The sequence below is a fragment of the Pollachius pollachius genome (assembly GCF_949987615.1).
Source record: "Pollachius pollachius genome assembly, chromosome: 11".
Classification (NCBI taxonomy): domain Eukaryota; kingdom Metazoa; phylum Chordata; class Actinopteri; order Gadiformes; family Gadidae; genus Pollachius; species Pollachius pollachius.
The window spans coordinates 21,872,426-21,899,525 of record NC_136944.1 but is presented as its reverse complement, the minus strand read 5'-3'; the positions used below and the strand labels follow the sequence as shown (position 1 = coordinate 21,899,525).

Here is a 27,100-nt window from a genome sequence, read left to right as displayed (position 1 = left end):
GGACGGAGACGGATGCAATAATGCAGGGAACTGCCATGGCAACAGAGGAAGCGGGAAAGCGTGTGTGCGTCCGCATGTGTCAAAAGTGCAAGTGTGTGCATCTCTGTTTCCTGGATTAAGCTGTGTAAACCACAGGTGGGGTGGGAGTGGGGAAGGGGGGGGGGGGGGGGGGGGAACACTACCCTTGGGGCGGCCCGAAATACGAACCAGGGACGGAAGAAGGTGAGATTCTGGGTGAGGAGGGAGAGGGAGGAGGAGGAGGAGGAGGTTCTAGTTGAGCGTGCCACGGCAGTTCTCGGTGCCGCACAGACAGGGGATCTTGTTATCCTCCAGGGGGAACTTGTAGTCGTAGGTGATCTCCTCGTTGACGGCGATGGCCTGCTTGGAGTAGATGACGATCTTCTTCTGGGACTCGATGGTGATCACCTTGGCGTAGCAGTTGGGCTGGGGAGGGGAGGAGGGGAGATTTAAGAGCTAGATGTGACCGCGTCTCTGAGGATATCTGCTTCGTGCGACTTCCTGTGAGAGGCAATATCACCGGTGGTGAAACTCGGAGGGAGGGAGTTTTTTTGGTTCCTTAACTCCTTAATCTTACCACAGCTGTCGTTCAGTCCTACCAATCCGACTTTAGAGGAATAATCTAAAACCTTGCGGCAGACAAGCTCTGATCTGGGTGGACTGGGGGTTTCATTATCTTTCGCTGCCTATTGGTTGCTACCAATCGTTTAATTACAAATTCTACCTCAGCCAGCATCAGTTCATTTCCCCGACTTGAAGGCAAGCTTAATCCTCCTGTCCAGACATTCAGGATTCACATCAATAGCGTCAAGACTGGCCTCGGTAGAAACCGTTATGTGGTTCCCCTTCTGAGAGCCGCTCTTTAATGAAACAGGAAACAAGGTGCACTTAACAGGTTTCCGGGCCAGGCAGTAAGACTGCCGGATCAAAGATTCACCCTCAGTCATACATCTCCGGGAAACACTACAAAAGCCTTTTCTGACAGGACACATCCGCAGACGTGGATAGCGGTTTAACTCTGGCGTCTGCAGCAGGAGAGGTGGCTCACACTTTGGATCTGCCTCTACCGATGCTCCCTAATGCTGATAATGTTCACACTTATTGTATGTTGTACGTCCTTGCACCTAAAAATAGTACTTAGCATTGTGTAACGTCTTCCTAGCTTTCTTTGTTGTTTACGGGGAAAGGGTTAACCTATGAATTGTTAGTGCTTGGCACTTGGTTCTATGAACATCCTTACTGCAACGACAGCGATAAATTGTTTCTCTTTCTTCTGACAAACCTGCTTATTGAAGTTGCTTTGGATAAAAGCATCTGCCAAATGCCCTTAATGTCAATGATATTCTCAGACTCACTTCTGTAACTAACTCAACAATCCGCCTTGATCTACACTCATCCCCCAGATATACTCAGAGGAAGTTTAATCATGCAGACGCTTTGTTTACAGGGCTGTGTGAGTCATTTGATGCTCACACTATCAAATGACTGGAAAGGTTTCTGCTCGGTTTGTTTTCCTGCCATGACACAGAGTATATATAAAACTCCAAACACTAGATAACATTCCGAATGTATACTATTCCCCAATCTGTAACAGCTGAAGAAACAACTGCATCGTTTGTAGGTAGTGTCTAGCATTAATCTAACTAAACATAGTTTTACCCACTTATAAACCACAGCCTGCATTTATCTGTTCAGAGCGCCTTATTTTATTACATAAAATATCGATATTTGGGGCAATATCGCCGATCTAAATGCAAAAAAAAAAAAAAAAGTAAGTAAATAAGGAAAAAGAAAAGAATTCTCTCTTGATATTTGCCACCAGTATATAGATTCTCGTATTGCACGAAGAAGGGCGACAATATATAGGCTTATCGCTATTTGGTCCCGCCCTTGACTCACAGTGCAGCAGTGGTTGATGAAGCGGGCCAGATTGCCGCACTTGGTGGCGTCGATGATGGTGTCGTGGTCGACCCGGAACAGGTAGCTGCTGCCGATGCCCTGCTGGGCGTACCGTTTCTCCCGGTTGTCCGCCACCATCTTGGAAAAGCACCGAGAGAGACGGCGCGTTAGGATGTGAAACGCGAGACCCAAACGATCCCAAAACCCCCTCAGAACTGGAGCCCGACAGATATGTTTATCGGCCGATATTGACGTATCGCAGATATACCGTATCGGGGTGTGTGTTTGCTGATATACTTTATATATCGACATCTTGAATATCGGCCAATATATCGCAATTTTTTAAAATCTGCCGATCTGTCGACATTTTGAAATTCTGCCGACATGTCTATATTTGGAATATCGTCCGATATTTCTATATTTTCAAAGACTCTGATACAACTAATATTCTGAAGATCGGCAGATTTATCTAATATCTTGAATAACGGCGGATATTTCCATATTGGTAATCTTTTCCTCCCAATATCGGCTTCGGCCCCTTAAGCCCAGTACCGGTCATTCTCTACCCAGACCTTGAAGACGAGTGGACCGTTACCTGTCGGATGTTCTGGCCCACGTACTCGATGACCATCTCGTCGGCGGCGATGGCCTCCATGGCGAACAGCCCCCACTCGTGGATCCGACTCCGACCGAACCGCAGCTTCTTCTTACGGAACTGCAGGGGAACACAAAGGTCATAAGCCTTCTTAACACGCATGGAACGGGAAACAAAACCGGGGTGTGTGTGTGTGTGTGTGAGAGAGAGATTTGGTTACACTTATGGTGTGTGTGTTGTTCAGTTACACTTATGGTGTGTGTGTTGTTCAGTTACACTTATGGTATATGTGTGTGTGTGCACGCACGCGCACGCACGCACACGCACACGCACACGCACACACACACACACACACACACACACACACAAACACACACACGCACAGCTGCACAGAAAGTCAAGGTGACGCATGCACAACGTTCAGGAAGAGAGTTTGCAGATACTACATTTTGCACTTCCTCAGGAACTAGAGAGGATTGACTTGATGAAAGGTGTAGGTTGAGCCAAAACTTAGTGCTGTGTATGCAGGTCAGCGCTGAAGGCCCACATTCGATCAGACATGGTGCGGGATGCTTCTAGGACTAATGGTTCTCTCAGTCAACCAGAGGGGAGTAAAAGACAAACTATCATGTCTCCTACCGCCCATCTAAGGCTGGTTCACATCTTAAAGCCAGCCCGAAGCTCGCTACACAGGCTGGCTTCGTGAGGCTGACTGTACACTCTGTACAGTGGACCATTGTCAATATTTATTTCCCCTTTATCTGCACTGTAAGATTATCGCTTCATACCGGTCTCCGTCTCTCCTTTTAGGGAGCGTATCGCATTCACACACAGATTAACATCTCATTCTTCAGAAAAACGGCCCTCATGGTCAAATGAGTCCCGCCCCTTTTTCTGAGAGATTATCGTCGCCGAATTCTGATAAAGTAGCAGCCTAGCTGTTCACAATAAATTAGATATCTCAGAATCCCCAGAGAAGCTCTAAGTAACTTGCGATCTTGGCCGGATCGGTTTAAGGACAGCGCCATTTGTGTGTCGCACAATAGTTTAAGTCGGGGTTCAACCCCTTTCGGAGCTAGAAATGGCAACCCGGGACAAAACAGCGGTCCACACTGGAGGATCCAGAATAATGAGGACTCAAATGGTCACATGATCACTTGTGGTTTACAGTGCGTCACTCAGCAGTCAGCGTCAAGCTGCAGAGCTGTGTGTCTGGCTGTGTCTCCAGGTGTGTCTCCAGGTGTGTCTGGCTGTGTGTCCAGGTGGCTGGCTGTGTCTCCAGGTGTGTCTGGCTGTGTCTCCAGGTGTGTCTGGCTGTGTCTCCAGGTGTGGCTGGCTGTGTCTCCAGGTGTGGCTGGCTGTGTCTCCAGGTGTGTCTGGCTGTGTCTCCAGGTGTGTCTGGCTGTGTGTCCAGGTGTGTCTGGCTGTGTGTGTCCAGGTGTGTCTGGCTGTGTGTGTCCAGGTGTGTCTGGCTGTGTCTCCAGGTGTGTCTGGCTGTGTCTCCAGGTGTGTCTGGCTGTGTCTCCAGGTGTGTCTGGCTGTGTGTCCAGGTGTGTCTGGCTTTGTCTCCAGGTGTGTCTGGCTGTGTGTCCAGGTGTCTGGCTGTGTCTCCAGGTGTGTCTGGCTGTGTCTCCAGGTGTGTCTGGCTGTGTCTCCAGGTGTGTCTGGCTGTGTCTCCAGGTGTGTCTGGCTGTGTCTCCAGGTGTGTCTGGCTGTGTCTCCAGGTGTGTCTGGCTGTGTCTCCAGGTGTGTCTGGCTGTGTCTCCAGGTGTCTGGCTGTGTCTCCAGGTGTGTCTGGCTGTGTCTCCAGGTGTGTCTGGCAAATGCCCTTAATGTCAATGATATTCTCAGACTCACTTCTGTAACTAACTCAACAATCCGCCTTGATCTACACTCATCCCCCAGATATACTCAGAGGAAGTTTAATCATGCAGACGCTTTGTTTACAGGGCTGTGTGAGTCATTTGATGCTCACACTATCAATGACTGGAAAGGTTTCTGCTTGGTTTGTTTTCCTGCCATGACACAGAGTATATATAAAACTCCAAACACTAGATAACATTCCGAATGTATACTATTCCCCAATCTGTAACAGCTGAAGAAACAACTGCATCGTTTGTAGGTAGTGTCTAGCATCAATCTTCGTGAGGCTGACTGTACACTCTGTACAGTGGACCATTGTCAATATTTATTTCCCCTTTATCTGCACTGTAAGATTATCGCTTCATACCGGTCTCCGTCTCTCCTTTTAGGGAGCGTATCGCATTCACACACAGATTAACATCTCATTCTTCAGAAAAACGGCCCTCATGGTCAAATGAGTCCTTCCCCTTTTTCTGAGAGATTATCGTCGCCGAATTCTGATACAGTAGCAGCCTAGCTGTTCACAATAAATTAGATATCTCAGAATCCCCAGAGAAGCTCTAAGTAACTTGCGATCTTGGCCGGATCGGTTTAAGGACAGCGCCATTTGTGTGGACGCAGTCGCACAATAGTTTAAGTCGGGGTTCAACCCCTTTCGGAGCTAGAAATGGCGACCCGGGACAAAACAGCGGTCCACACTGGAGGATCCAGAATAATGAGGACTCAAATGGTCACATGATCACTTGTGGTTTACAGTGCGTCACTCAGCAGTCAGCGTCAAGCTGCAGAGCTGTGTGTCTGGCTGTGTCTCCAGGTGTGTCTCCAGGTGTGTCTCCAGGTGTGTCTGGCTGTGTGTCCAGGTGGCTGGCTGTGTCTCCAGGTGTGGCTGGCTGTGTCTCCAGGTGTGGCTGGCTGTGTCTCCAGGTGTGTCTGGCTGTGTCTCCAGGTGTGTCTGGCTGTGTGTCCAGGTGTGTCTGGCTGTGTGTGTCCAGGTGTGTCTGGCTGTGTGTGTCCAGGTGTGTCTGGCTGTGTGTGTCCAGGTGTGTCTGGCTGTGTGTGTCCAGGTGTGTCTGGCTGTGTCTCCAGGTGTGTCTGGCTGTGTCTCCAGGTGTGTCTGGCTGTGTGTCCAGGTGTGTCTGGCTTTGTCTCCAGGTGTGTCTGGCTGTGTGTCCAGGTGTCTGGCTGTGTCTCCAGGTGTGTCTGGCTGTGTCTCCAGGTGTGTCTGGCTGTGTCTCCAGGTGTGTCTGGCTGTGTCTCCAGGTGTGTCTGGCTGTGTCTCCAGGTGTGTCTGGCTGTGTCTCCAGGTGTGTCTGGCTGTGTCTCCAGGTGTGTCTGGCTGTGTCTCCAGGTGTGTCTGGCTGTGTCTCCAGGGGTTTACCTTGAGCTGGTTGAGCTTCAGGAGGTCAGAGTCCATGACGGCGGGCGTTCCGATGGCCGTGAGCAGGCGGCGTTGCTCCGAGCGACGCTCCGACAGCAGCCGGTTCGTACCCTGACCGGAGGAGGGGACATGTTAATTGATGCATTTATTTGGCACTTTACGTGTGTGTGTGTGTGTGTGTGTGTGTGTGTGTGTGTGTGTGTGTGTGTGTGTGTGTGTGTGTGTGTGTGTGTGTGTGTGTCTAATATTATAAATGATTACACTTAATAAGGGTACAACAGTGAACCAATGGTCAACATTAATTTATGCGACAATAAGCATAAGCTTACAATGAACAGTTAAGGAATGGAGTAGTCATCGTTTACTGAAGGAGTACTTGTTCACTGATGATGTTTAACATGCGGACTCAGGTAATGCTGTTTGTGTTTGTCTTAGGTATTCATTTATACAGTACAGACTTGTTTCCCTGGAGCAACTTCTCACATACAAAGCTGTGTTTCACTGTGACTCCGGCTTCAGCTAATTTTAACCATTTCCTATTTTTTAGTAAAGTGGAAGAGTTTGGTATTTTCAACAGTATAACACTGCTATGTCTATAAAAGGATAGGGATATATCTGCACACACGTAATTCCGTAATTTGACTGTTCAGGGGGACTGGTTTGCATCGGAAGCCACGCCACACACACACACACACACACACACACACACACACACACACACACACACACACGTACGTGACTCTTATAATTAGTGAGGTTAAACACTTGTTTTCAATTGTGGTGGTAATACAAACATATCATTAAAATAATTTCACAACCAGAAGATTGCCTTTCCCATTCTATTCCCTTAGAACAACAAAAGCTCATCCAAAGCGCCACAAGCAATTAAAGACAACTATGTCGATATACAAGCATCTAGAGGCAGTGGTTCAGAATCGGTACGATTCAACAGAAACGTACATACCAACGTTTTCATCGGGTGACTATGCTGCCATAACCACAATCACAACAGGGTTTATTGGCGGGCATAAAGCCCTATCAGATGGATTGGGTTCAGTGGAACTGGACTAGGTCAGCGCACCCACTTGGCTACACAGTAAGCAGCACTTTGACATGTGACTGCACAGCAAAACTTTCGTTCTGGTCTATCCACCTCCCCCTGCTCTGGCCTCCAGAGCTACTTGTGTAAGTTTTGCAACACGTTTATAACAGAGTGTTACGAAAGTCCAGGAGCTCAGAGGAGTCCCTTCCATTATGTGAGCGAGCGCGTTTGCTAGGTGAAAGCAACCGATTCGAGAGGTTATAGTCACTGAGGGTAGTACCGGAGTAAAAAACGATTCATACGAGTAAAGGTTGGATCACAAGTGTGCAGCCATCAACGTACTCATGTCAATATCAATCTACACATTTGTGAATATCTTTCGTTTGACATTCAGCCCACGACCGTGTGAACATTTTTAGCACTCAAGTTCAGATTTTTGGGTCCACAAGTTCTCTGCGTTGTATCCTACAAGTTCTCACAACAAACCTACAATTTTGCAACACATTTGCCTACACCGACACTCCCCATTCCCCCCGCCTCACCCCCCTGGCCAGCGCTATCAGGCCAGCTCTCTGTTATCAGCCTAGGGGCCCAGGAACCCTGAGAGCGGCCCTGAGGGAGGCCTTGAGCTTGTCAAGGCCTCCCTCTGACGCAACAGCCAACAGCTATCACCAACGGCTTCATATCACACCGGAGCCATGCCTCAGATAAACTCTGATGGACTACGCCCCTCTTCCTCCCTCACCATCCTACCCCCCCACCTACCTCACCATCAGGCCCTGTTCACTCCCTCCTCCTCCTCCTCTTCCTCCTTCCCCTCCTCCTCACCCTCCTCCCTCACCATCAGGCCCTGTTCACTCCCCCCTCCTCCTCCCTCACCCCACCCTCCGCCTCTTCCTCCTTCACCCTCCCCCTCACCATCAGGCCCTGTTCACTCCCTCCTCCTCCTCCCTTGACCCTCCCTCCTCCTCCTCTTCCTCCTTCCCCTCCTCCTCACCCTCCTCCCTCACCATCAGGCCCGGTTCACTCCCTCCTCCTCCTCTTCCTCCTTCCCCTCCTCCTCACCCTCCTCCCTCACCATCAGGCCCTGTTCACTCCCTCCTCCTCCTCCTCCTCCCTCACCCCACCCTCCGCCTCTTCCTCCTCCACCCTCCCCCTCACCATCAGGCCCTGTTCACTCCCTCCTCCTCCTCCTCCCTCGACCCTCCCTCCTCCTCCTCTTCCTCCTTCCCCTCCTCCTCACCCTCCTCCCTCACCATCGGGCCCTGTTCACTCCCTCCTCCTCCTCCTCCTCCCTCACCCCACCCTCTGCCTCTTCCTCCTCCACCCTCCCCCTCACCATCAGGCCCTGTTCACTCCCTCCTCCTCCTCCCTCACCCCACCCTCCGCCTCTTCCTCCTCCACCCTCCCCCTCCTCCCTCACCATCAGGCCCTGTTCCCTCCCTCCTCCTCCTCTTCCTCCTTCCCCTCCTCCTCACCCTCCTCCCTCACCATCAGGCCCTGTTCACTCCCTCCTCCTCCTCCTCCTCCTCCTCCCTCGACCCTCCCTCCTCCTCCTCTTCCTCCTTCCCCTCCTCCCTCACCATCGGGCCCTGTTCACTCCCTCCTCCTCCTCCTCCTCCTCCTCCCCCCTCGACCCTCCCTCCTCCTCCTCTTCCTCCTTCCCCTCCTCCTCACCCTCATCCCTCACCATCAGGCCCTGTTCACTCCCCACTCCTCCTCCCTCACCCCACCCTCCGCCTCTTCCTCCTTCACCCTCCCCCTCACCATCAGGCCCTGTTCACTCCCTCCTCCTCCTCCCTTGACCCTCCCTCCTCCTCCTCTTCCTCCTTCCCCTCCTCCTCACCCTCCTCCCTCACCATCAGGCCCGGTTCACTCCCTCCTCCTCCTCTTCCTCCTTCCCCTCCTCCTCACCCTCCTCCCTCACCATCAGGCCCTGTTCACTCCCTCCTCCTCCTCCTCCTCCCTCACCCCACCCTCCGCCTCTTCCTCCTCCACCCTCCCCCTCACCATCAGGCCCTGTTCACTCCCTCCTCCTCCTCCTCCTCCCTCGACCCTCCCTCCTCCTCCTCTTCCTCCTTCCCCTCCTCCTCACCCTCCTCCCTCACCATCGGGCCCTGTTCACTCCCTCCTCCTCCTCCTCCTCCCTCACCCCACCCTCTGCCTCTTCCTCCTCCACCCTCCCCCTCACCATCAGGCCCTGTTCACTCCCTCCTCCTCCTCCCTCACCCCACCCTCCGCCTCTTCCTCCTCCACCCTCCCCCTCCTCCCTCACCATCAGGCCCTGTTCCCTCCCTCCTCCTCCTCTTCCTCCTTCCCCTCCTCCTCACCCTCCTCCCTCACCATCAGGCCCTGTTCACTCCCTCCTCCTCCTCCTCCTCCTCCTCCTCCTCCCTCGACCCTCCCTCCTCCTCCTCTTCCTCCTTCCCCTCCTCCTCACCCTCCTCCCTCACCATCGGGCCCTGTTCACTCCCTCCTCCTCCTCCTCCTCCTCCTCCTCCCTCGACCCTCCCTCCTCCTCCTCTTCCTCCTTCCCCTCCTCCTCACCCTCCTCCCTCACCATCAGGCCCTGTTCACTCCCTCCTCCTCCTCCTCCTCCTCCTCCTCCCTCGACCCTCCCTCCTCCTCCTCTTCCTCCTTCCCCTCCTCCTCACCCTCATCCCTCACCATCAGGCCCTGTTCACTCCCTCCTCCTCCTCCTCCTCCTCCTCCTCCTCCTCCCTCCTCCTCCTCCCCCTCCTCCTCACCATGCTGTCTAGGTTCTCCATCTCCAGCAGGACCTGCTCGGGCAGGTCCAGGTCCAGGTATGCGTCCTTCTCCTTGCGGCTGATGGCGTAGTACCCCTCGCTCCTGGCACAGCCCGTCACGTGCTCCCGCAGCAGCCGCTCCGCGCTCTTCCTCTTGCGGCGTGGGTTCGGCAGGTTGGTCGGTGCGGGCGTCGTCAAGGAAACAGCCGTGACATAAAGGGGAGCGCGGCGGCGCGGCGGCGTTTAACGTTCGGCGCCGGAGTGCTCGAGTGAGGGGTTGGAAAGTGGCGCGGGTGAAAGCTGTTCAGACGTAAAGCCATAACCCGAGTTTAACTCTTAAGAGTGGCTCAAATCACCTTTACTCAAGTATCGGAAGTATTTATCGAGTTAAAAGGGCCGCAAATATCGGACGAAAAAGTGAAAATACCGGTAAGATTTTTTGGTAGCTTTGGTGATGGGTGTTTGTGGTTGGAAGTCAACGACTAGCGCCTCGCTCCATCATGGTGCCATAAAGATAACATAAAATTTAAGGTAAAGTAAAAAGAAATATCGTCATAACGATGTCTTATGATTCTGATATTCTGTAATAAATTAATTACTATGTAAACACTCCAAAGGTTCATCGTGTCCCCAAATGATTTAAATGAACGCTAACAGAACAGAAGCGTTGCCTACTGGTGAATACTCATCAGCGCCATCTGCAGGCCAATAGCGGTAGCTCAGTAGCGACCCTGCTTCAGCTACGAGCGCTGGCCCAACCCGACCCCCTCGGTAGCCCTGGAAGGATATTGGTGTGGCCGACCCAGTGGGTGTCGTTGAGCCAGTCGGTGCGGTGGTCCTCCTGCAGTAGCTTCTCGTAGGTGGTCTTCAGCAGCAGCAGGTCCTCCGTGTCCAGGCCCGAGTTCCAGATGTCGTACAGGATGGTCATCTGCTCGTACTCGCTGCGCGTGTCGAAGCTGACGGGGACCTGCGGCGGCGCCGGTGTCAGCGGCCCGCCCGCCGCCGTCGGGGTCGGGGGCCCGGTCTTGCGCTGGGAGGAGGTGGTGACCCCGGCCTCCTGCAGGAAGAGCCGCTCGCTCTTCCTCACGTCCTCCAGGTCGTCGTCCTCCGAGGAGCTCGACAGCTCGCCGGACTCCAGCTCCTCCACGTCCACGTCCTCCTCCGAGTCCTGGGGAGACGGGGGGCGATGGGAGGGTTAGCGTGGGCAAAAAAACTCAAGCGGCCGCAAACACCCAACCGATCATGAACGCGTCTGAAACGTGGACGAAGGGGTCTTCGTCCACGTTTCAGACGGAGACGACGATCCCCAAGGATCTGGGTCCTTCCCGATCCCGGCCGACAACGAACGACCACGTGTCGAGTCGTAGTTGAGTCGTAACCAGCAGAACCCCTTGAATCAAGACTTGCAGGTGACACTTTTTCAGGTGACACAACATCAAGTGACACACTCTCTCAGGTACCACGCACCTTCAGGTACCACGCACCTTCAGGTACCACGCACCTTCAGGTACCACGCACCTTCAGGTACCACACTCTCAGGTAACACACTTCCAAACAGGAAGTTCAGACACCAAGCGCCACAACGTACCGCCAGCTTCCCCTTCCTCTGCTTCTTGCCGGGCCGCTCCTTCTGGCCCTTCTTGGCCGGCTTGCGCTCCGGCTTCTCTTTCCTCCGCCTCTTCTTGCTCCTGTCCTTCTCCGCCTCCAGACCCTTGGGTGCCGCCCCTTTCCTCTTGTGGGGCGGGGTCAGCGCGGTCGCCTTGGCGACGGCGTCCCGGGCCTCGTACAGCGGGCCGCTCGACGACAGCTCGTCGTCTCCGCCGCCGCCGTCGCCCCCCCGCGGCGCCTCTCCGATCACCTCCTCCGGCGCCTCCAGCACGCCCGAGATGGCGGCCAGCTCGGCGGGGAGCAGCGCGGCGTGGTCCTGCCTCAGGGAGGCGGAGCTCCGCCGGGGCGCGGGCGCCAGCAGCACGGGGGGCTTGGAGTAGTTGTGCTCGGTGAGGACCACCACGCCCTCGGGGTCCATGACCAGCGTCAGCGGCTCGGGGGACAGGAAGAGCTCCTCGTCCATGCGCTGCTCCTCCGCCTCGTCCGAGGTCTCCGTCTCCTCCGAGTCCCCGGCCTCGGGGTCCACCTTCAGGGCCGCGTCCGCCAGCACCGACAGGGGGGCACCGGGCGGGGCCGCCGCCAGCTGCAGCAGGCTGGACACCCCCAGCTGCTCCCGGAGCCTCAGCTGGCCCTCGTCCTCCTCGCCCGGGGCCCGCTGGGGGCCCGTCCCCGCCGCCGCCGGGGACCGCCCTCGGCCCCGCTTGACCACGGGGGGGGGCGGGGGCGGGGCCTCTTCGTAGGCCATTCGGCACATGGAGGCGTGGTCCGGCGGCAGGTTCTGCACCGTGAGGCACACCATGACGGGCGGTGGGGCCGCCGCCGCCGCCGCCGGGGCCACGGGGGACTTGGGCGACTCCTTGCCCCGTTTCCACGGCAGCTTGCCGGGGCTCCTCTGCGGGGACCCCAGGGGGGCGGGGGGCTTCCTGTGGTCCTCGGGGCCGGCGGCGGCGCGGCTGTACGGGGGCACGGTGAGGGCGTTGCCCTCCCCGGGCTTGGAGGCGAAGGGGAGGAGCTGGACGGCCGGGCCGGTGTGGGAGGCGGGGGCGGAGGAGAGGGGGGAGTCCAGGGGCCGGGAGGGGGACAGGAGGGGCGAGTCGGCGGCCCCCGGCTGGGGGGAGCGGGACGGCAGGGGGGCCGGCGGCGGCTTGACGTCGGCGTCTTCGGCGGAGAAGGAGACGGCCTTGCGGCGCTTCTTGAGGGGGGGCAGCAGCACCACGGGGGAGGAGGGCCGCGGGTAGGGGGGCGAGGGGGGCCGCTTGGACGGGCCGCTGGGTTTCGTTTCGCGGGGCGCTGCGGAGACGGGACAGGGGAAGGCGTGAGTTGGACTGGGAGACAAGACGCTTCTTTTAACGAATGGGAAGTAGACTGAATTTATGCACCCAGTGGCCACTCAAAGCGCTTCACAATACTGCCCGACGTTCACCCATTCATACACACACACACACACACACACACACACACACTCACAAACGGCGCAGTCAACCCTGCAAGGTGACCGATAGCTTTTCAGGAGCGGTGAGGGTTAGGTGTCTTGCTCAGGGACACCTCGACACTCCGGGAGCCGGGAATCGAACTGGCGAACCTTCCGGTTACAAGCCAACCCACCCTACCTCCTGAGCCACGTGCCGCCAATAATTTTGAAACCTAACCATAAAACAACTTGCTCTAGATCAAAAGTGATCTGCGGTGCCCCCCAGGACTGATCCTGGTCCAAATCTCCACGAGCAGGAGAAGAGGTCAAACGTTGACTCAAATCGCCCTCTAAGGGTCAGCCACATGTAAGTCATGCACTAGCATGCGATCAACATGCTATTGTATTGGTGGTGCATTCTGAAGGTGGACTGGGACTGGGTCAAACAGGATGCTAGAGGTACTTATGATGAGTCTCTGTGAGTCACACTTCTCCACCCACCTGGTCTTTCGCCCGCTTTGGAAACCGGTGCTGCGGAAGGATCCCTGAGGAGAAAAACAAAAGCAGCTCAACAACATGGTATCAGGTCGTCATCGTATCACGACGGAGGAGGCCGGGGGGGTGATGACGTACGTGTTGAAGAGGCCCTTATTGTACCACCAGGTGTGGGTGGGATGAGCCATTTCCGAGCCGTTTGAAAACAGGCCCTTTCCTGTTTTTTAAGTGACGTCACAAGTTGGCTTTTCCACCTAGATGTACCCTAGATGGATCTAGATCTACCGGCCTTCCCAGCGGACTGCGGGAAACGATGCTTTGATTTATCCAGCGTGCATCTGGGTGGCACTCCCATGTGTTATGCCACTAAGGAACAGGGAAAGGCTGGTTCACCAACGGCTTGTTGCGGCCGAGCCCAACCCACACCTGGTTGAATAACACCAGGTGTGTTATTCCAAAACACACACCTGCCGTCTGCGTCTTTGTGGCGGTCCGTGGGCGTGCCGTCCATGGTGGTCTCGTCCATGGTGTCGAGCCCCTCGCTGTCCAGTCGCTCCCCCTCCTCTTCCTCATCTTCGTCCTCCGAAGAGGAGGTGGAGGAGGAGGTGGAAGAGGAGGAGCCCCCGGAGGATGAGGACAGGCTCTCGTCATCGCTGTCCGCACTGAGTGCGTCGTCTGAAACCGAAACGGTACGATCAGGAATGACAGCTGAGAAGCAGGGAACCGGGCCTGAAGTACGATCTCCCTTTAGGTAATGTCACTATTGAAGTGAAACAAAACTCCTCAACTTTAAGATGAAATGGGGTGCATGTACAAAATACGAATGAGGGGATAGACTGTCGGAGCCTACCATCACTCTCCTTTCCACTCTCCCCTTCCTCCTGCAGAACCAAGAAAAGACAAAGAGGTTGGTTACAACACTGGCCAGGGCCAGCTGCACCGAGCCCAGCGACACATGCACGCACACACGTGCACGCGTGCACATGGAAACACTTAAAGCACTATTCAATTAACAGCCTCACAGTCGCCCATTCATGATCTACTGCGACAAAGCTACTCATTGATCAACAACACGAAACGATCAATGAAAACATCCACGTGATTATCTCCTCCCAACACGTGTGTGCTGGAGTCTCTTCTCATCACAGACACCCAGCAGGACCTAGGTGGACCCACGAAGACCCAGGATGAACCACGAAGACCTATGGGGACCCAGGTAGACGACCCCGCTCTCACACACCTTCTCAGAGGACGATCCGTCTGAGGTCTCCTCGCCCTCGCTGTCCAGCTCCCAGGGCTTGCGGTTCCTGGGTTTCCTCTTCCGGCTCTTGCTGCTGCTGCCACGCTCCGGCCCTCCATGGCGTTCCCTGTCGGAGTGTCGGTTCTCCGCACCTGGGATGACACACACACACACAAGCGTGAGAACAGACCAACTTCTGACGCATGACCTGTTTTTGTGTTCTGTTTTCCTCTTGTTGACGTCTTCGTTGATTCAGTCCCAATGGGATTGTTTTCTATTCATGTCTCCGGTTGTCTATGCTCGTGTCTTCAGGCCTGTCATTGTTTTGTGATTTTCCACTGATTGTTGCTTTGTGATGCTTCACTGATTGTTGCTTTGTGATGCTTCACTGATTGTCGTTTGACGTTTCACTGATTGTTGTTTTGAGATAATTCACTAACTGCTTCTTCTGTGTTTTGGTATTCTTAACCCTTTCAAAGTTCAGACCCCTTTTTGTCAGGCCACCATTTTAAATATGCTTTGTTGTTAATGGGTAAAGGTTAAAAAGGGTAGGCTTGCTATTTTGGACCCACGAGGCAATACAATACAGCATGGTTCTAGAACAGACCGTTATGAAAATATGGTTGTGAATGGTCTGAACCACCATTCTTCTAAAGTCTGAAATCAAGTAATCATCAGGGTATCCATTGTTCTTAAAATGCTAGAATGTTTTATTAGCTATTGCGCTGCAACTGTTTTTTTTTATTTTTTACAATTGATAGTGTGTCAGTTGGTGGGTCACAAAGTACAGGCTAATAGCTTATTGTCTATCGCATCCTTTGAAATGAAACCCTAACCCTAAAAACAACAAGGCAAGTAGACTGCCTCCCAGCTCATAAAATGAGCTAAAGTTTTGTACCAAAAGCCCAAGTCCAAACATTCTTGGACTTAGTCTAAACACAGAACTATTCATTCAGCACTCGATCATGTTCTCTCATGAGGACATACCGAAGCGTCTACGAACACACCGTGACCTTCCTGTTTTGTTACCAATATTTTTTCTCAACTTCTCGAGCAAGCCACAACTTCACCTGTTTCTATTTTGGTCCTGTCGGATCACCAAAGAAAGAAGCCAACAAATGCAAAGCCAAAATAGTAAGTAATGGTGTCTACACTCTAGCGGAAAATAATAACCCCTGTGGAAGGGTCCAACATAGAGAAGTCACACTCATAAAATATATGAAATGATTATTAACGTTGATGTGTGAATAAGCACGCCTGTCTAATGATTTACTCCAAGATTTAGAACATATTACGAATAAGAGAAATGTGACAGATGATCCTTGCTCACCTTCGTCATCCTCGTCTGGCGGGGTCGAAGGTCGCGGCCTCTTCATGTCCTCTTCGTCTAGCTCCTGTGGCTCCTTCCTCTTGACCTGGGAAGAAGACACGGGTCACATGACAAATCACACGTCATTCACTAATTAAGAATCTCGTCTCAGAAACCTTCAGTCATGAGCTCAAGCAGAAGATGAATTGAAACGATATCAAAGCATTATTACATATCTACTCGTGTCATCAAGTCAAATGTGAGGTCTTATAGTTGATATTTATCAATATAATAATACTTTTTAAGACTTAATACTCTGCTTGTTAAAGTAGTCTATAGATAAACTAAACACCTAGGGAGAATCTCCTCTCATACGGGTGTCATATAGCCCAGTGAGTGAAAGATTGAAGGGGTAATGGAGAGAAGAAATAAAGGAGTGAAGGAAGGAGTTAAGGAGTGAAGGAAGGAGTCAAGGAATGAGTGAAGGAGTAAAGGAGTGAGTAAGGGAAGGAGTGAGGGAAGGAGTGAGGGAAGGAGTGAAGGGACGAGTGAGGGAAGGAGTGAGGGAAGGAGTGAGGGAGGAGTGAGGGAAGGAGTGAGGGAAGGAGTGAGTGAGAGCATAAGGGAGTGAGTGAGTGAGAGCATGAGTGAGTGAGAGCGTGAGTGAGTGAGAGCATGAGTGAGTGAGAGCGTGAGTGAGTGAGAGCATGAGTGAGTGAGAGCGTGAGTGAGTGAGAGCGTGAGTGAGTGAGTGAGTGAGAGCATGAGTGAGTGGGTAAGTGAGTGAGTGAGTGAGTGAGAGCATGAGTGAGTGGGTAAGTGAGTGAGTGAGTGAGTGAGTGAGTGAGTGGGTGAGTGAGTGAGTGGGTGAGTGAGTGAGTGGGTGAGTGAGTGGGTAAGTGAGTGAGTGAGTGAGTGAGTGAGTGAGTGAGTGAGTGAGTGAGTGAGTGAGTGGGTGAGTGAGTGGGTGAGTGAGTGAGTGAGTGAGTGAGTGGGTGAGTGGGTGAGTGGGTGAGTGAGTGAGTGAGTGGGTGAGTGGGTGAGTGAGTGGGTGAGTGGGTGAGTGGGTACCTTGAAGGAGGGCAGGCGCAGCGCCCCCCGCAGGGCGAAGCCCTCGACCCCCCCGCTCTTGGCCCAGTCCACCAGGGCCATGAGAGGTTCCCGCGGCCGGCTGGCCTTCTCCTCCTTCTTCTCCTCGTCCCGCAGGGCCGACACGCCCCGCACCATGGTCTGGAACGGCTGCACGCACACACACACACACACACACACACACACACACACACACACACACACACACAGAAAGACAGACAAACACGCACACACACACAGAAAGACAGACACAAACATGCACACACACACACACACACAAAAAGACAGACACAGACACACACACACACAAAGACAGACACGCGCGCACACACACACACACACACACACACACACACACAGAAAGACAGACACAGATACACACACACAAAGACAGACACACACACACACACACAGAAAGACACACACAGACACACACACACACACACACACAGATGCATTCACAAACAAAAGCGCAGACAGAAACACACACACATCCATGAACGCGCAGACAGAAACACACACACACACACACACACACACAGAAAGAAAGCCAGACAAACACACACACACAGAAAGCCAGACACACACACATAGACAGACAGACAGACAGACAGACACAGGCACACACACAAAACAAAAGTTAATCAACACTGCCCCCTAGGGCTCCAACTCAGCAGAGACCTTCTCTTTCTTAACAGTTTACACGTCGCCTCAGTCTAAGACGCGTCCAGTTATACCGAGAGATGCATGACTCCCCACAGACACATCGTTGCTGTTCCACTGTCAGCATGGAGGCATCCCTTCAGACGTGGCTGTGGGCGTGTGCTCTGTTAAAGTAGCCGTAGCAACGCACACATACAGTGCATTGTTTGTATGGAGCAGGGAACACGGCCTTGTGGTTAGCAACCCAACCGTGCTGACTCCATACCAGCTCACTGACCCCGACGCCGCAGCTAGTCAACAAGTAATAACACTAGTAATGCTAATACCGCTAGACGCTAACAACACCAACAACACTAACAACACCAACAACATAACAACACTAACAACAATAACAACACAACCAACACCAACAACAATAACACAACCAACACCAACAATAACACAACCAACATCAACAACACCAACAACCCCAACAACAACACCAATAACCCCAACAACACTAACAACACAACCAACACCAACAACAATAACACAATTAACGCCAACAACGCTAACAACACCAACAACCCCAACAACAACAACAACACCAACAACCAGAGATGGGACAAAGTCGCTGTTTGGCAGGTCCCAAGTAAGTCTCAAGTCTTAGCAGTCAAGTCTGAGTCGAGTCCCAAACTTTTTCAAGCCTTGAACAAGTCACCATGTATCTTTACTTAATAATGTCATTATTAGGCTATTGATCATAATTTCAACCTATCACTCTAATGTACAGTCATTTCTTATCAATACAGTAAATAATATGTTCATCGTTTCTGTCTTCAAATGTGTTATGATATGCGCATGCGCCGAAATCTTATGTTGTTAAAAGTAGCCCAATAGGGTGAGAAAACCGCCCAATCTGGCAACACCGCCTGAACGTCCTCAAAATGTAGCCCAATAGGGCGGTAGAAAACGCCCAATCTGGCAACACTGCTGAACGTCCTCACCTCTAGCGTCACTCAATAAGACCAACTGAAACAAAGCCGATATGAAACTTAAACTGTGATTCTGAAGAAAGCATAAATTATATAAATTATAATGTTTTTTTTTTCCATCTTCACGGAAGTGAATGCGTCTTGGGTGTCTAGCCCTCTAGGCAGGAAATAGGTTAGATATCTAAAACAATAAATGTTTTTGACTCAAGACATGTCGAGTCATTAAAAGTCAAAGAGGCAAAGTCCGGGTCAAGCCTCAAGTCAATAGCAGTCAAGTCTAAATCGAGTCGCAAGTCATGCGTAATTTTGTCAAGTCGAGTCTGAAGTCATCAAAATCATGACTCGAGTCCAAGTCATGTGACTTGAGTCCACATCTCTGCCAACAACACTAACAACACTAACATCAACAACACTAACAACAACAACACTAACACTAACCACAACAACAACACTAACAACCCCAACAACACCAACGACAACAACAACAACACTAACAACACTAACACTTACAACAACACTAACAACGCTAACAACGCCAACAACGCTAACAACGCTAACAACGCCAACAACGCCAACAACAACAACAACATCAACAACATCAACAACGCTAACAACGCTAACAACACCAACAACACCAACAACATCAACAACATCAACAACAACAACACTAACACTAACCACAACAACAACACTAACAACCCCAACAACCCCAACGACAACAACAACAACACTAACAACAACAACAACAACACTAACACCAACACCACCAAGTGCGCGCGCGGCCTCACCTTGGCCTTCGTCTCCTTGCGCTCCCACCACTCGTCGAAGGTGGCGAAGGCGATGTTCTCCACCATCTTGCGGTTCAGGTCCCGCTGCATGATGTTCTTCATCTCCTGGATGAGCGTGGCGAGCGCCAGCTGCACCGTGGCCTCGTGGGGGCTCTCCGTCGGCAGGGGGGGCTCGTCGCCGGGGGCGCCGTACTCCTGCTCCTCCCCGGGGGGCATGGTCCCGTAGCCGGGGGGCGGGGCCAGGTAGGACGGGTAGTGCGGCGGCAGGACGTGCGGGGGCCAGCCGGCGTGCGGCGGCGGCGGCGGCGGCGGGATGCCGTGGTGGGGGGGCAGCTGCGAGGCGTGGGGGTCGGGGTAGCTGTAGGGCGCCATGTGGGGGGGCATGTAGCGGTGCTCCGGGTCGTAGTGCGTCCCGGCGCCGCCGTTGCCCCCGGCGCCGCCCCCGTCCTCGGCCAGGTAGGGGAGGTGCGGGGGCATGGCGTGGTGGTGGTAGGGCGGGGGGGGGTAGTCGCCCGGGGGCGCGGCCTCGTCGCCGGGCGGGGCGCTGGACGACGAGACGCGCAGCTGGTGCAGGCGGCTGAGCATCTGGGTCTGCATCTGGAAGGACATGGGGGGCCCGCCGGTGTACTGGCTCATGAGCTCCACCGAGCTGGCGTAGTCGTACATGTGGGGGGGCATCGGCGGGGGGTACTCGGGGTGCAGCCCCATGTGGGGGGCCTGCAGGGCGTAGCCGGGCGGCAGGTGGGGCGGGTAGGAGGGGTGCATGGAGGAGCCAAAGTGCTGGGGGTCGGAGAGGGGCGGGGGCGAGGCCGAGGGCTCCCCCCCCCGCTGGGCCGCCTGCGACGACTGCGACGGCGAGGAGGCCCGCGAGCCCGACGGCTGGTGGGCCGTCACCGTGGTGATGGAGCTCGCCGCCTCGTCCTCGTCGGAGATCTCCATGTCCTCGCCCGAGGAGTGGGGGGACGACTGGGGGCGGGGGGGACAGCGGGTCAGTCATTCGTCAACAATAACAATAACGATAACAACAACATCACAAACCACATGTTCACGTTCCTACGACACTGCAGTACGGCCTGCCTCCCATTTAGTTTGCGTCTGTAAATCTTGCTCACTTTTTCCAAAATCGCTGCAAATTCTTCACACGTTCTTTCATTTCACATGAGATGCGTCAAAGGAAGCTCAGCTGCAATGACGCAGTTCTCCGCGACCCAAAGAAATGCTGACTTTTTTATTCCCAACTCGTTGCCTTGACAGCCAGAAATTCCCCCCTCCATCTCTTCCGTTTCCCTTCCTACATTTCTCCACCATATAACAATTATAAATCAGTCTTGTATAGCGCATTCCTAGGACCCAATGCGCTGTCAACAACGTTGACAGCTTTTGCATTCCGAGCACCTGTGATTGACAGGTAAGATGGATTCTCCGATCCAAACCAGGGAAGAAAGACCCTGATTGGTCAGAAATTTGCCGGGGGCGGTCCAGAATGGAAAACAGGCTCATACGAAGTCAGAACCGCCGCCTCAAAACAGACAAGCTCTCACAGCACATTTTCTCTCTCTAATACCTTACGGACGGCCTTCCTGTTTTCCACCCAACTGCTCTCCAGCGTCACCTTTAACCCAACATGCCACCGCCGCCCTAGCGCGTGAAGCAGCTTCCTGCGTGGGTTCAACTCCTCAACCACTCCTGTCCCCGGTGTGAACGCATCCGTGCATCATCGTCATCATCATCATAATCATCCTCATCCTCCTACCTGGCTCTGTCCGTTGTAGGGGGGCGTCCGGGCGCCCACCCTCTGGGGCTCCGTGGTGCCGGGCAGGGGCCCCTCCTCCTGCGGGGCCCCAGCGGCCCCGGGCAGACCGGCCTGGGGGTCGTCCGAGGAGGGGAGGTGGGGGGAGTAGGAGGAGGAGGAGGAGGAGGGCATGGCGGCCGCTATGACCGGCGGGCTCTTCCTGCCGTCGCCCCCCTTGCCAGGCTTCCTCCCCCGGCGGCCCTCCCCCTTCCTCCGCTGCTGCTCTCCCCCGTCTCCCTCCCGGCCCGCCTCCACCCCCGCGCCGCCGCCGCCGCCGCCGCCGGCCGCCGCCGCCGCCGCCACCGCCGCCGCCGCCTTCTGCCGCTCCTCCCGCCGGTCCTCCTCCTCCTCCTCGTCCGAGGCCAGGAAGGAGAACTTGGCCTTCTGCTCCTTCAGGAGCATCTCGATGCGCGAGTCCAGGCTGCTGCTGTGGTACACGAACGGCAGGCTCTCATTGGTGGAGTCGGGCTCCGGCGAGGAGGAGCCGTCCCGCGGCGGCGGCAGCGGCGGGGAGGGGGGCGGGGAGCCGGCCGACGAGGAGGGCGGCTGCCCCTGGTGGGGGAGGGAGGTGGAGGACGGAGAGGTGGAGGAGGAGGCCACCGAGGAGTGCGGCGGCGGCGGCGGCGGCGAGCCGGGCGGCGCCGGCGTCTTGGGCGGCGCCGCCGGCGGCGTGCAGGGCCGCCGCTTGGGCTTGCTCCACTGCTCCTCGCGCGGCGGGCTGTCCCGGCCGAAGTCCAGCGAGCCCAGCGTCTCCGCCACCGCCGCCGCGATGACCGAGGCCGGGGGCAGCGGCGGCGGCGCCGGCGGCGGCGCGGGCGTCGGCGCGGAGCCGCCGTGGTAGTCCTTGTCGCCCGAGCCGGGCAGAGAGCCCCTCTCTACCCCGGCGCCCCCCAGGCGAGAGGAGGCGGCGGCGGAGGAGGAGGAGGAGGAGGAGGGCGGGGGCTCCAGCGGCGCCGCCGCGCCGGGCTCCTTGGAGGAGGCCGGGTAGGCGGGGTACGACGATGGGGGCGGGGACATGCTGTTGGAGGAGGAGCGGTAGGCGGCCGAGGAGTTGTAGCGCGGCCCGCCGAACTCGCCGTCGCGCTCCCGCTCGCGCTCCCGCTCGTGGCTGCTGCGGCGGCGGCCGGCGGCGCCGTGGTGGTTGTGGGAGTGGTGGTGGTGGTGGTTGCGGTGCCGCTGGTGCCCGGGGTCCCCGGAGCGGGAGCCCAGGCTGTCCCGCCGGTAGCCCCGCTCCTCCCGCCGCTCCTCCCGGCGCTCCGAGTGGTGGGAGGAGGAGTGGTGCTTGGAGGAGGACGAGGAGGAGGACGAGTTCGTGTCCTGCTGGTGGAAGGAGGAGCGCCGGGAGCCGGCGCCGTAGCGCCCGCCCCCCGCCTCCCGCTCCCGCTCCCGGTCGGCGGCGGCCGGCGGCAGCGGGGGCGGCGGCTCGTACTGGGCCGAGGCCGGCGGGGGCATGGACAGGTGGTGGGGCCCCCCCGGGGGCCCGGCGTTGGGGTACATGGGGTAGCAGGGCGGCTCGTTGTGGCGGTAGGGCGGGTACATAGGCCGCCCCCGGTGGTAGCCGGACGGCTCCTGGGGCTCCTCGGGGTAGCGGGACACCTTGTACCCCCCCACCGAGGAGGTGACGGCGGAGGAGGAGGAGGAGGAGGGCAGCATGTCCTGGGGGGGGTAGCCGCTGCCCAGCGCCGCCGCGGTGTAGCCGGCGTGTCTGGAGGAGAGAGCGAGGGAGGGAGGGGGTCAGGGTCAGAGACTTGGGTCAGCGTCTGGGCTGGGGGGGGGTGGCTGCTCGTCAACACGGAGGATTCTTAGGTTCGGTTCTAGTGCGTCCGTCTCATCGTTACACACCTCTCATTGGAGTTCAGTGGCCGAGCGCACCGCTAACGATAAGCTAGACGACAACAACACACTCACTACTCTGGTCCGCATTCTACAGTCCTAAACCTTAATCGATCCATTAGTGACCATCTTAGTTGATGGTTCTAAACTTCTAAGCTTCTTCTCTTCCCGTTTGAACCTTAGAAATACAGACGTGGCCAAATAACAAGAAACCAAAGCCTCCGGACAAATAGCAGCTGGTTTTGAACCAGCAGCTCCCTGTAACCGAAGCCCGGACCTCGTGGAGTGGAACAAAAACAACCCACCTGCCGCCGGCAGCGTAGCCTGAGTCCTGCGAGAAGGGCGTTCCCGAACGGGACGAGTACGGCGTGCCCCCCCCCTGAGAGGAGGCCGTGGAGGCCGGGGTGAAGGGGCCCGTGTGCGAGGGAGGGGGCGTTTCCAGCCGCTGGTCGCTGAAGCCCGGTTCACTGGAGCACGGGGTGACGCTCCCGGGGGCCGGGGCCGGCATGGCGGCCGCCTGGACCACCATCTCGCTGGAGAGCCGCCGCCGGATGTCCGAAGACTGAGGGGGGAACGAAAACGGATAATCAATCAATCGATCGATCGATCGATCGATTTAACGAGAACGTGAACCAAAGGGTAGAAGTATGTTGGCTTGGATGGTGTCCGTGTTTGATTAAACAGCCATCGCTTTGTTGCAATTTGAATCATCACAGAAAAGGTTTACTCGTCACAGAGGGCCTAATGCACAAAGAAATAATTAAATAATGTGCTAATCATGAGAACCGGTGACGCCTTGGGCTTCACGGATCTACAACTTGTTGTAAACTTGTTCTCCCTAAGTTAATAACCTTTAAGTTATCTAAAAGTCCTGAGTGTGTCAGAAGGTCTCCTGTTCCGGTCACAGCGACAGGGTATCCACCTTATTCTGCCACCGTTCTACTTTCCATGATTCATATTGGCCCGCCAGTTTTCCATTTCCGGTCGAGTGCTGTTTACATAACGGCTAGCACATTTGCACCGCTAGCGCATATCTTTAAGGCTACAGCAATAGTATTAAAAGTTATATATTATATTAGGTCAAAATGGCAAGTGGAGCCCAAACTACTCCTCTCGCTAAAGTACTACCAGCTACATATTCTCGCTTCTAACTGGAAATGGGAAACCCGACTGGTCGTCACGGCGGCGCACATTGTTCGGCCTGGAATAAGGTGGATAAGAACGTATATTTGAGACGGTAGAACAGTCCTGTACCGAGACCGGTGGAGAGATCACACACAAAGTGAACGAGCCACTGCACAGGGGGGGTCGGTACCGTGTCGGGCTGCGTCACCGGCTGTGTGGTGGGCAGGCGCTCCGTCAGGGCCTTCCCCCCGAGGGGGACCGTCTGGGGGGTGAAGGCGCCGCTGACCAGCAGGTCGTAGATCTTCTGCCTCTGCTGGCCTGGAGGGCACCCACCGCCGTCCCAGGAAGACCACAAACACAGGGTCAGAACGTATCCAGACACAACACACTACCATATCAGACACGGAAACAGCACCAGCTTCTAGGAGGGTTGGGATACAAAAAAACAATGACCGGTATTAATTCCCATTCGTCTTCTTTTTTTTACCAAACTAATGATCGTTCTCCTCTTTTGATGGAACTTTCTCTGACCCCACTGAGTAATAACACAACAGTATAACTATGGCACTGGCCCGTTCAAGTGCCTTCAGAGAACGCCAAGATCGGTCACACAAGCGAAGGAACCGGGTGCACACAGTACCTTTGATGTCCAGTTGGGCGTGGATGATGTTGCCCATGACCGACGTGTTGTGGAGCTGCTTCACCGTGTCCTTGGCGCCTCGGGTACTGGTGAAGAGCACCCGGGCCAGGCCCAGATGCTTCCTGGTCTTGGGGTGAAACAGGATCTCCATCTCCTCCACCTCGCCGAACTTGGCGCACATCTCGGCCAGGAAGGGCTCCTTGATGTTGTCATTGAGGCGGGCGAAGGTCACCTCCTTGAGCGGAATCTGGCCGATGTAGAACTCATCCAGCTGTGGGGGGGAAAGGCACGGTGCGTCAGAATAGATCGGGGCATGCATGCGTGTACGGGTGCGTGTTTATGCAGGGGAGTCAGACACACAGTTGTTAAAGTCACAATGTGTAAGAATTGTCTCCTCCCAGGGTGAATGCCGGGAGACTTTTAAAACTTCAACAACAGCGTTCAGTACACTTTAACCGGCTGTGCAGCTAAGGGGCAGTTTGGCTGGCCGGGGTAGAGATGGAAGAGTTTAGGAGCGTCAATAGGAAGTTTCTTGTACACAAATAAGAGGTATGAGCTGACCAGCATATTTGTATTCGTACAATACATCAGCTGTAGGATCTGGTTTTATTGATAGCATTGTTGAAATCACCATCGATCAGCATTGACTAATATTTTCAGCATCAAGCCAGTTCAAATGTTATATACAATGAGACTTTAAGAGCTTGAAGTGGCTGCGAAAATGAGTCATGTATTACATTACTGCTGTGTAACTAAACGTAACATAAACATTGAAGTCATTCCTCCCACCTTGAACTTGGGCACTGGCAGGGACAGCTCTGTGTATCTGGACCAGATTCGACGAGGTCGGGGGTCTTGCAGATTTCCCACCGGATGAAACTCGGGGTCCTGGAATGGAAAACAAACAGTTTATTTTTAGACACAACAAATAAGAGGTTTCAGTGGAACCGTTTCGATTGTAGATGTGCAGTACGGTGTAAAGGGGCTCACCGGCACGCTGAAATGCACTCCATCGTATCGGTAGATCTTTTGGGTGACCCTCCGTATTGCCGGGTCCTGAACAAGCTTGTAGCTCTTCCACTGCAAACTGAGGGCTCGTTGTGATTCAGTCCCACTGTCTGGATCCATCCTACAGCTGGACGTGGAAACACAAAGATGCTGCTCAACGATACAAAATCTGGGCACCCAATAAGATCTCCACCACGAACATACCCCGAGTTGTACTTCAAGGTGAGCGTTATACGGATAAACTGTAATAATTATACCACACAGCTGCTATGCCAAAGCGTGGTGTTGTTGTGGCAGTACCCCGAGTTGTACTTCAAGATGAGCGTTATACGGATAAACTGTAATAATTATACCACACAGCTGCAATGCCAAAGCGTGTGTCGAGGTGTTGTTGTGGCAGTGGGCTTAATTGTATTCATTGTTATTGTGCTATTCAAGCTTGCCATCAGAACGCCATAAACTGCGTCACAACAACGCATCATCACGAATGCCTCTCAACAGACACAACTCAACTCCTTTCGGGACCCTTCAGGAATACACGCGGCGTCCCGTTACTCTCCCACCGCGGGACTCGGATCGGCTCCCCGCTGTCACAACAACGCGCCGCCCTACGTCACCGCCTCCGAGCGGCAGCTAGGCGCGTTAGCCACCGCTGGAGGACCTCAGCGTTAATGCACAGCGCATCAAAAACACACAAATACTGCTCACATGTGACACAAACACTCGTACGGGATTACCGTGTTAGTCGGTCCGGCGACCTAGGTTATAGGCGGCTAGCGGAGCCTGTGCGCGGCGGGCGCCTCCTGCCATCTCGCTCCTCGGGTTTAAGCCACCGCTAACGCGTTAGCATACAGCTCCACTAGCGCCGAGTTAAATAAGACCTTATCGGGACCACTTCCACGCAACGTGTCGGTCACATGTGTGCCGCGTCTCCCTCCGCTAACGATCGGTGGAGCAACGCAGACCAGATACGGACCATAAAGCGAGCCGGCCGAGGTAGGACGCTTTGCCCGCTCATTCGGGAGCAGCAGCCCGCCGCTCCGCGCAGCAGCGACCGTGAGGCCTGCAGAAAAACACCAGGTCCCCGACGCTAAATCCGCGTGTAAAGAAACGCTCTGGGACCCCGCCGGCGGTCTCATACGATACCCCTAGCGTTCCGATTGCCTGACGATGTGCTACGACCCCCCTGCGAACGACCGACTTGTTGGTTTGAGACAAAATCTAAATATTATGGAGCGATCGGCCATCGCGAAACCAACCTGAAAACCTCGCCTGTTCTCCATCAGTGAGGTAAACGCAGTCCGCTGCCCAGCGCCCGCACTTTCGATAAGGAATTTAGTCGATACAATGCGATATAAACAACGCACTACCCCTTACAATTAGTCGTTGTGTTTCTGTAAATATATACATATTATTACTTTGACGTTACTACGCGCAATAGCTCAATATACTTTTCTTTAGAAGATAATCGAATCTGCCTCATAAAGCCACAAATAGTTTAAACGGAGGATTAACACTGCGCCCTCTTGAGGTGAGGTTATGCTCTGCAGTTCGTAGAAAGGCGAGGGGACCTTCATGACACC

The 27,100-nt window shown here is 54.7% G+C and overlaps 1 protein-coding gene across 1 annotated transcript; it reads right to left on the bottom strand.

Annotated features, from left to right (window-relative positions):
* On the bottom strand, positions 1 to 26,792 carry setd1a (SET domain containing 1A, histone lysine methyltransferase). The gene is made up of 21 exons (XM_079746986.1): positions 26,777 to 26,792; positions 25,500 to 25,644; positions 25,299 to 25,397; positions 24,510 to 24,780; positions 24,060 to 24,187; positions 23,050 to 23,306; positions 20,873 to 22,616; positions 19,120 to 20,085; positions 16,677 to 16,844; positions 15,627 to 15,711; positions 14,297 to 14,448; positions 13,907 to 13,937; positions 13,524 to 13,731; positions 13,063 to 13,106; positions 11,131 to 12,440; positions 10,332 to 10,710; positions 9,543 to 9,724; positions 5,754 to 5,864; positions 2,513 to 2,632; positions 1,918 to 2,055; positions 1 to 444 (listed from the first exon to the last, which is right to left on the bottom strand). The coding sequence occupies exons 2-21, from the start codon at positions 25,635 to 25,637 to the stop codon at positions 271 to 273; spliced, it is 6,705 nt and encodes a 2,234-aa protein (XP_079603112.1). The 5' UTR covers positions 25,638 to 25,644; positions 26,777 to 26,792; the 3' UTR covers positions 1 to 270.
* Positions 26,793 to 27,100: the final 308 nt, after the last annotated feature.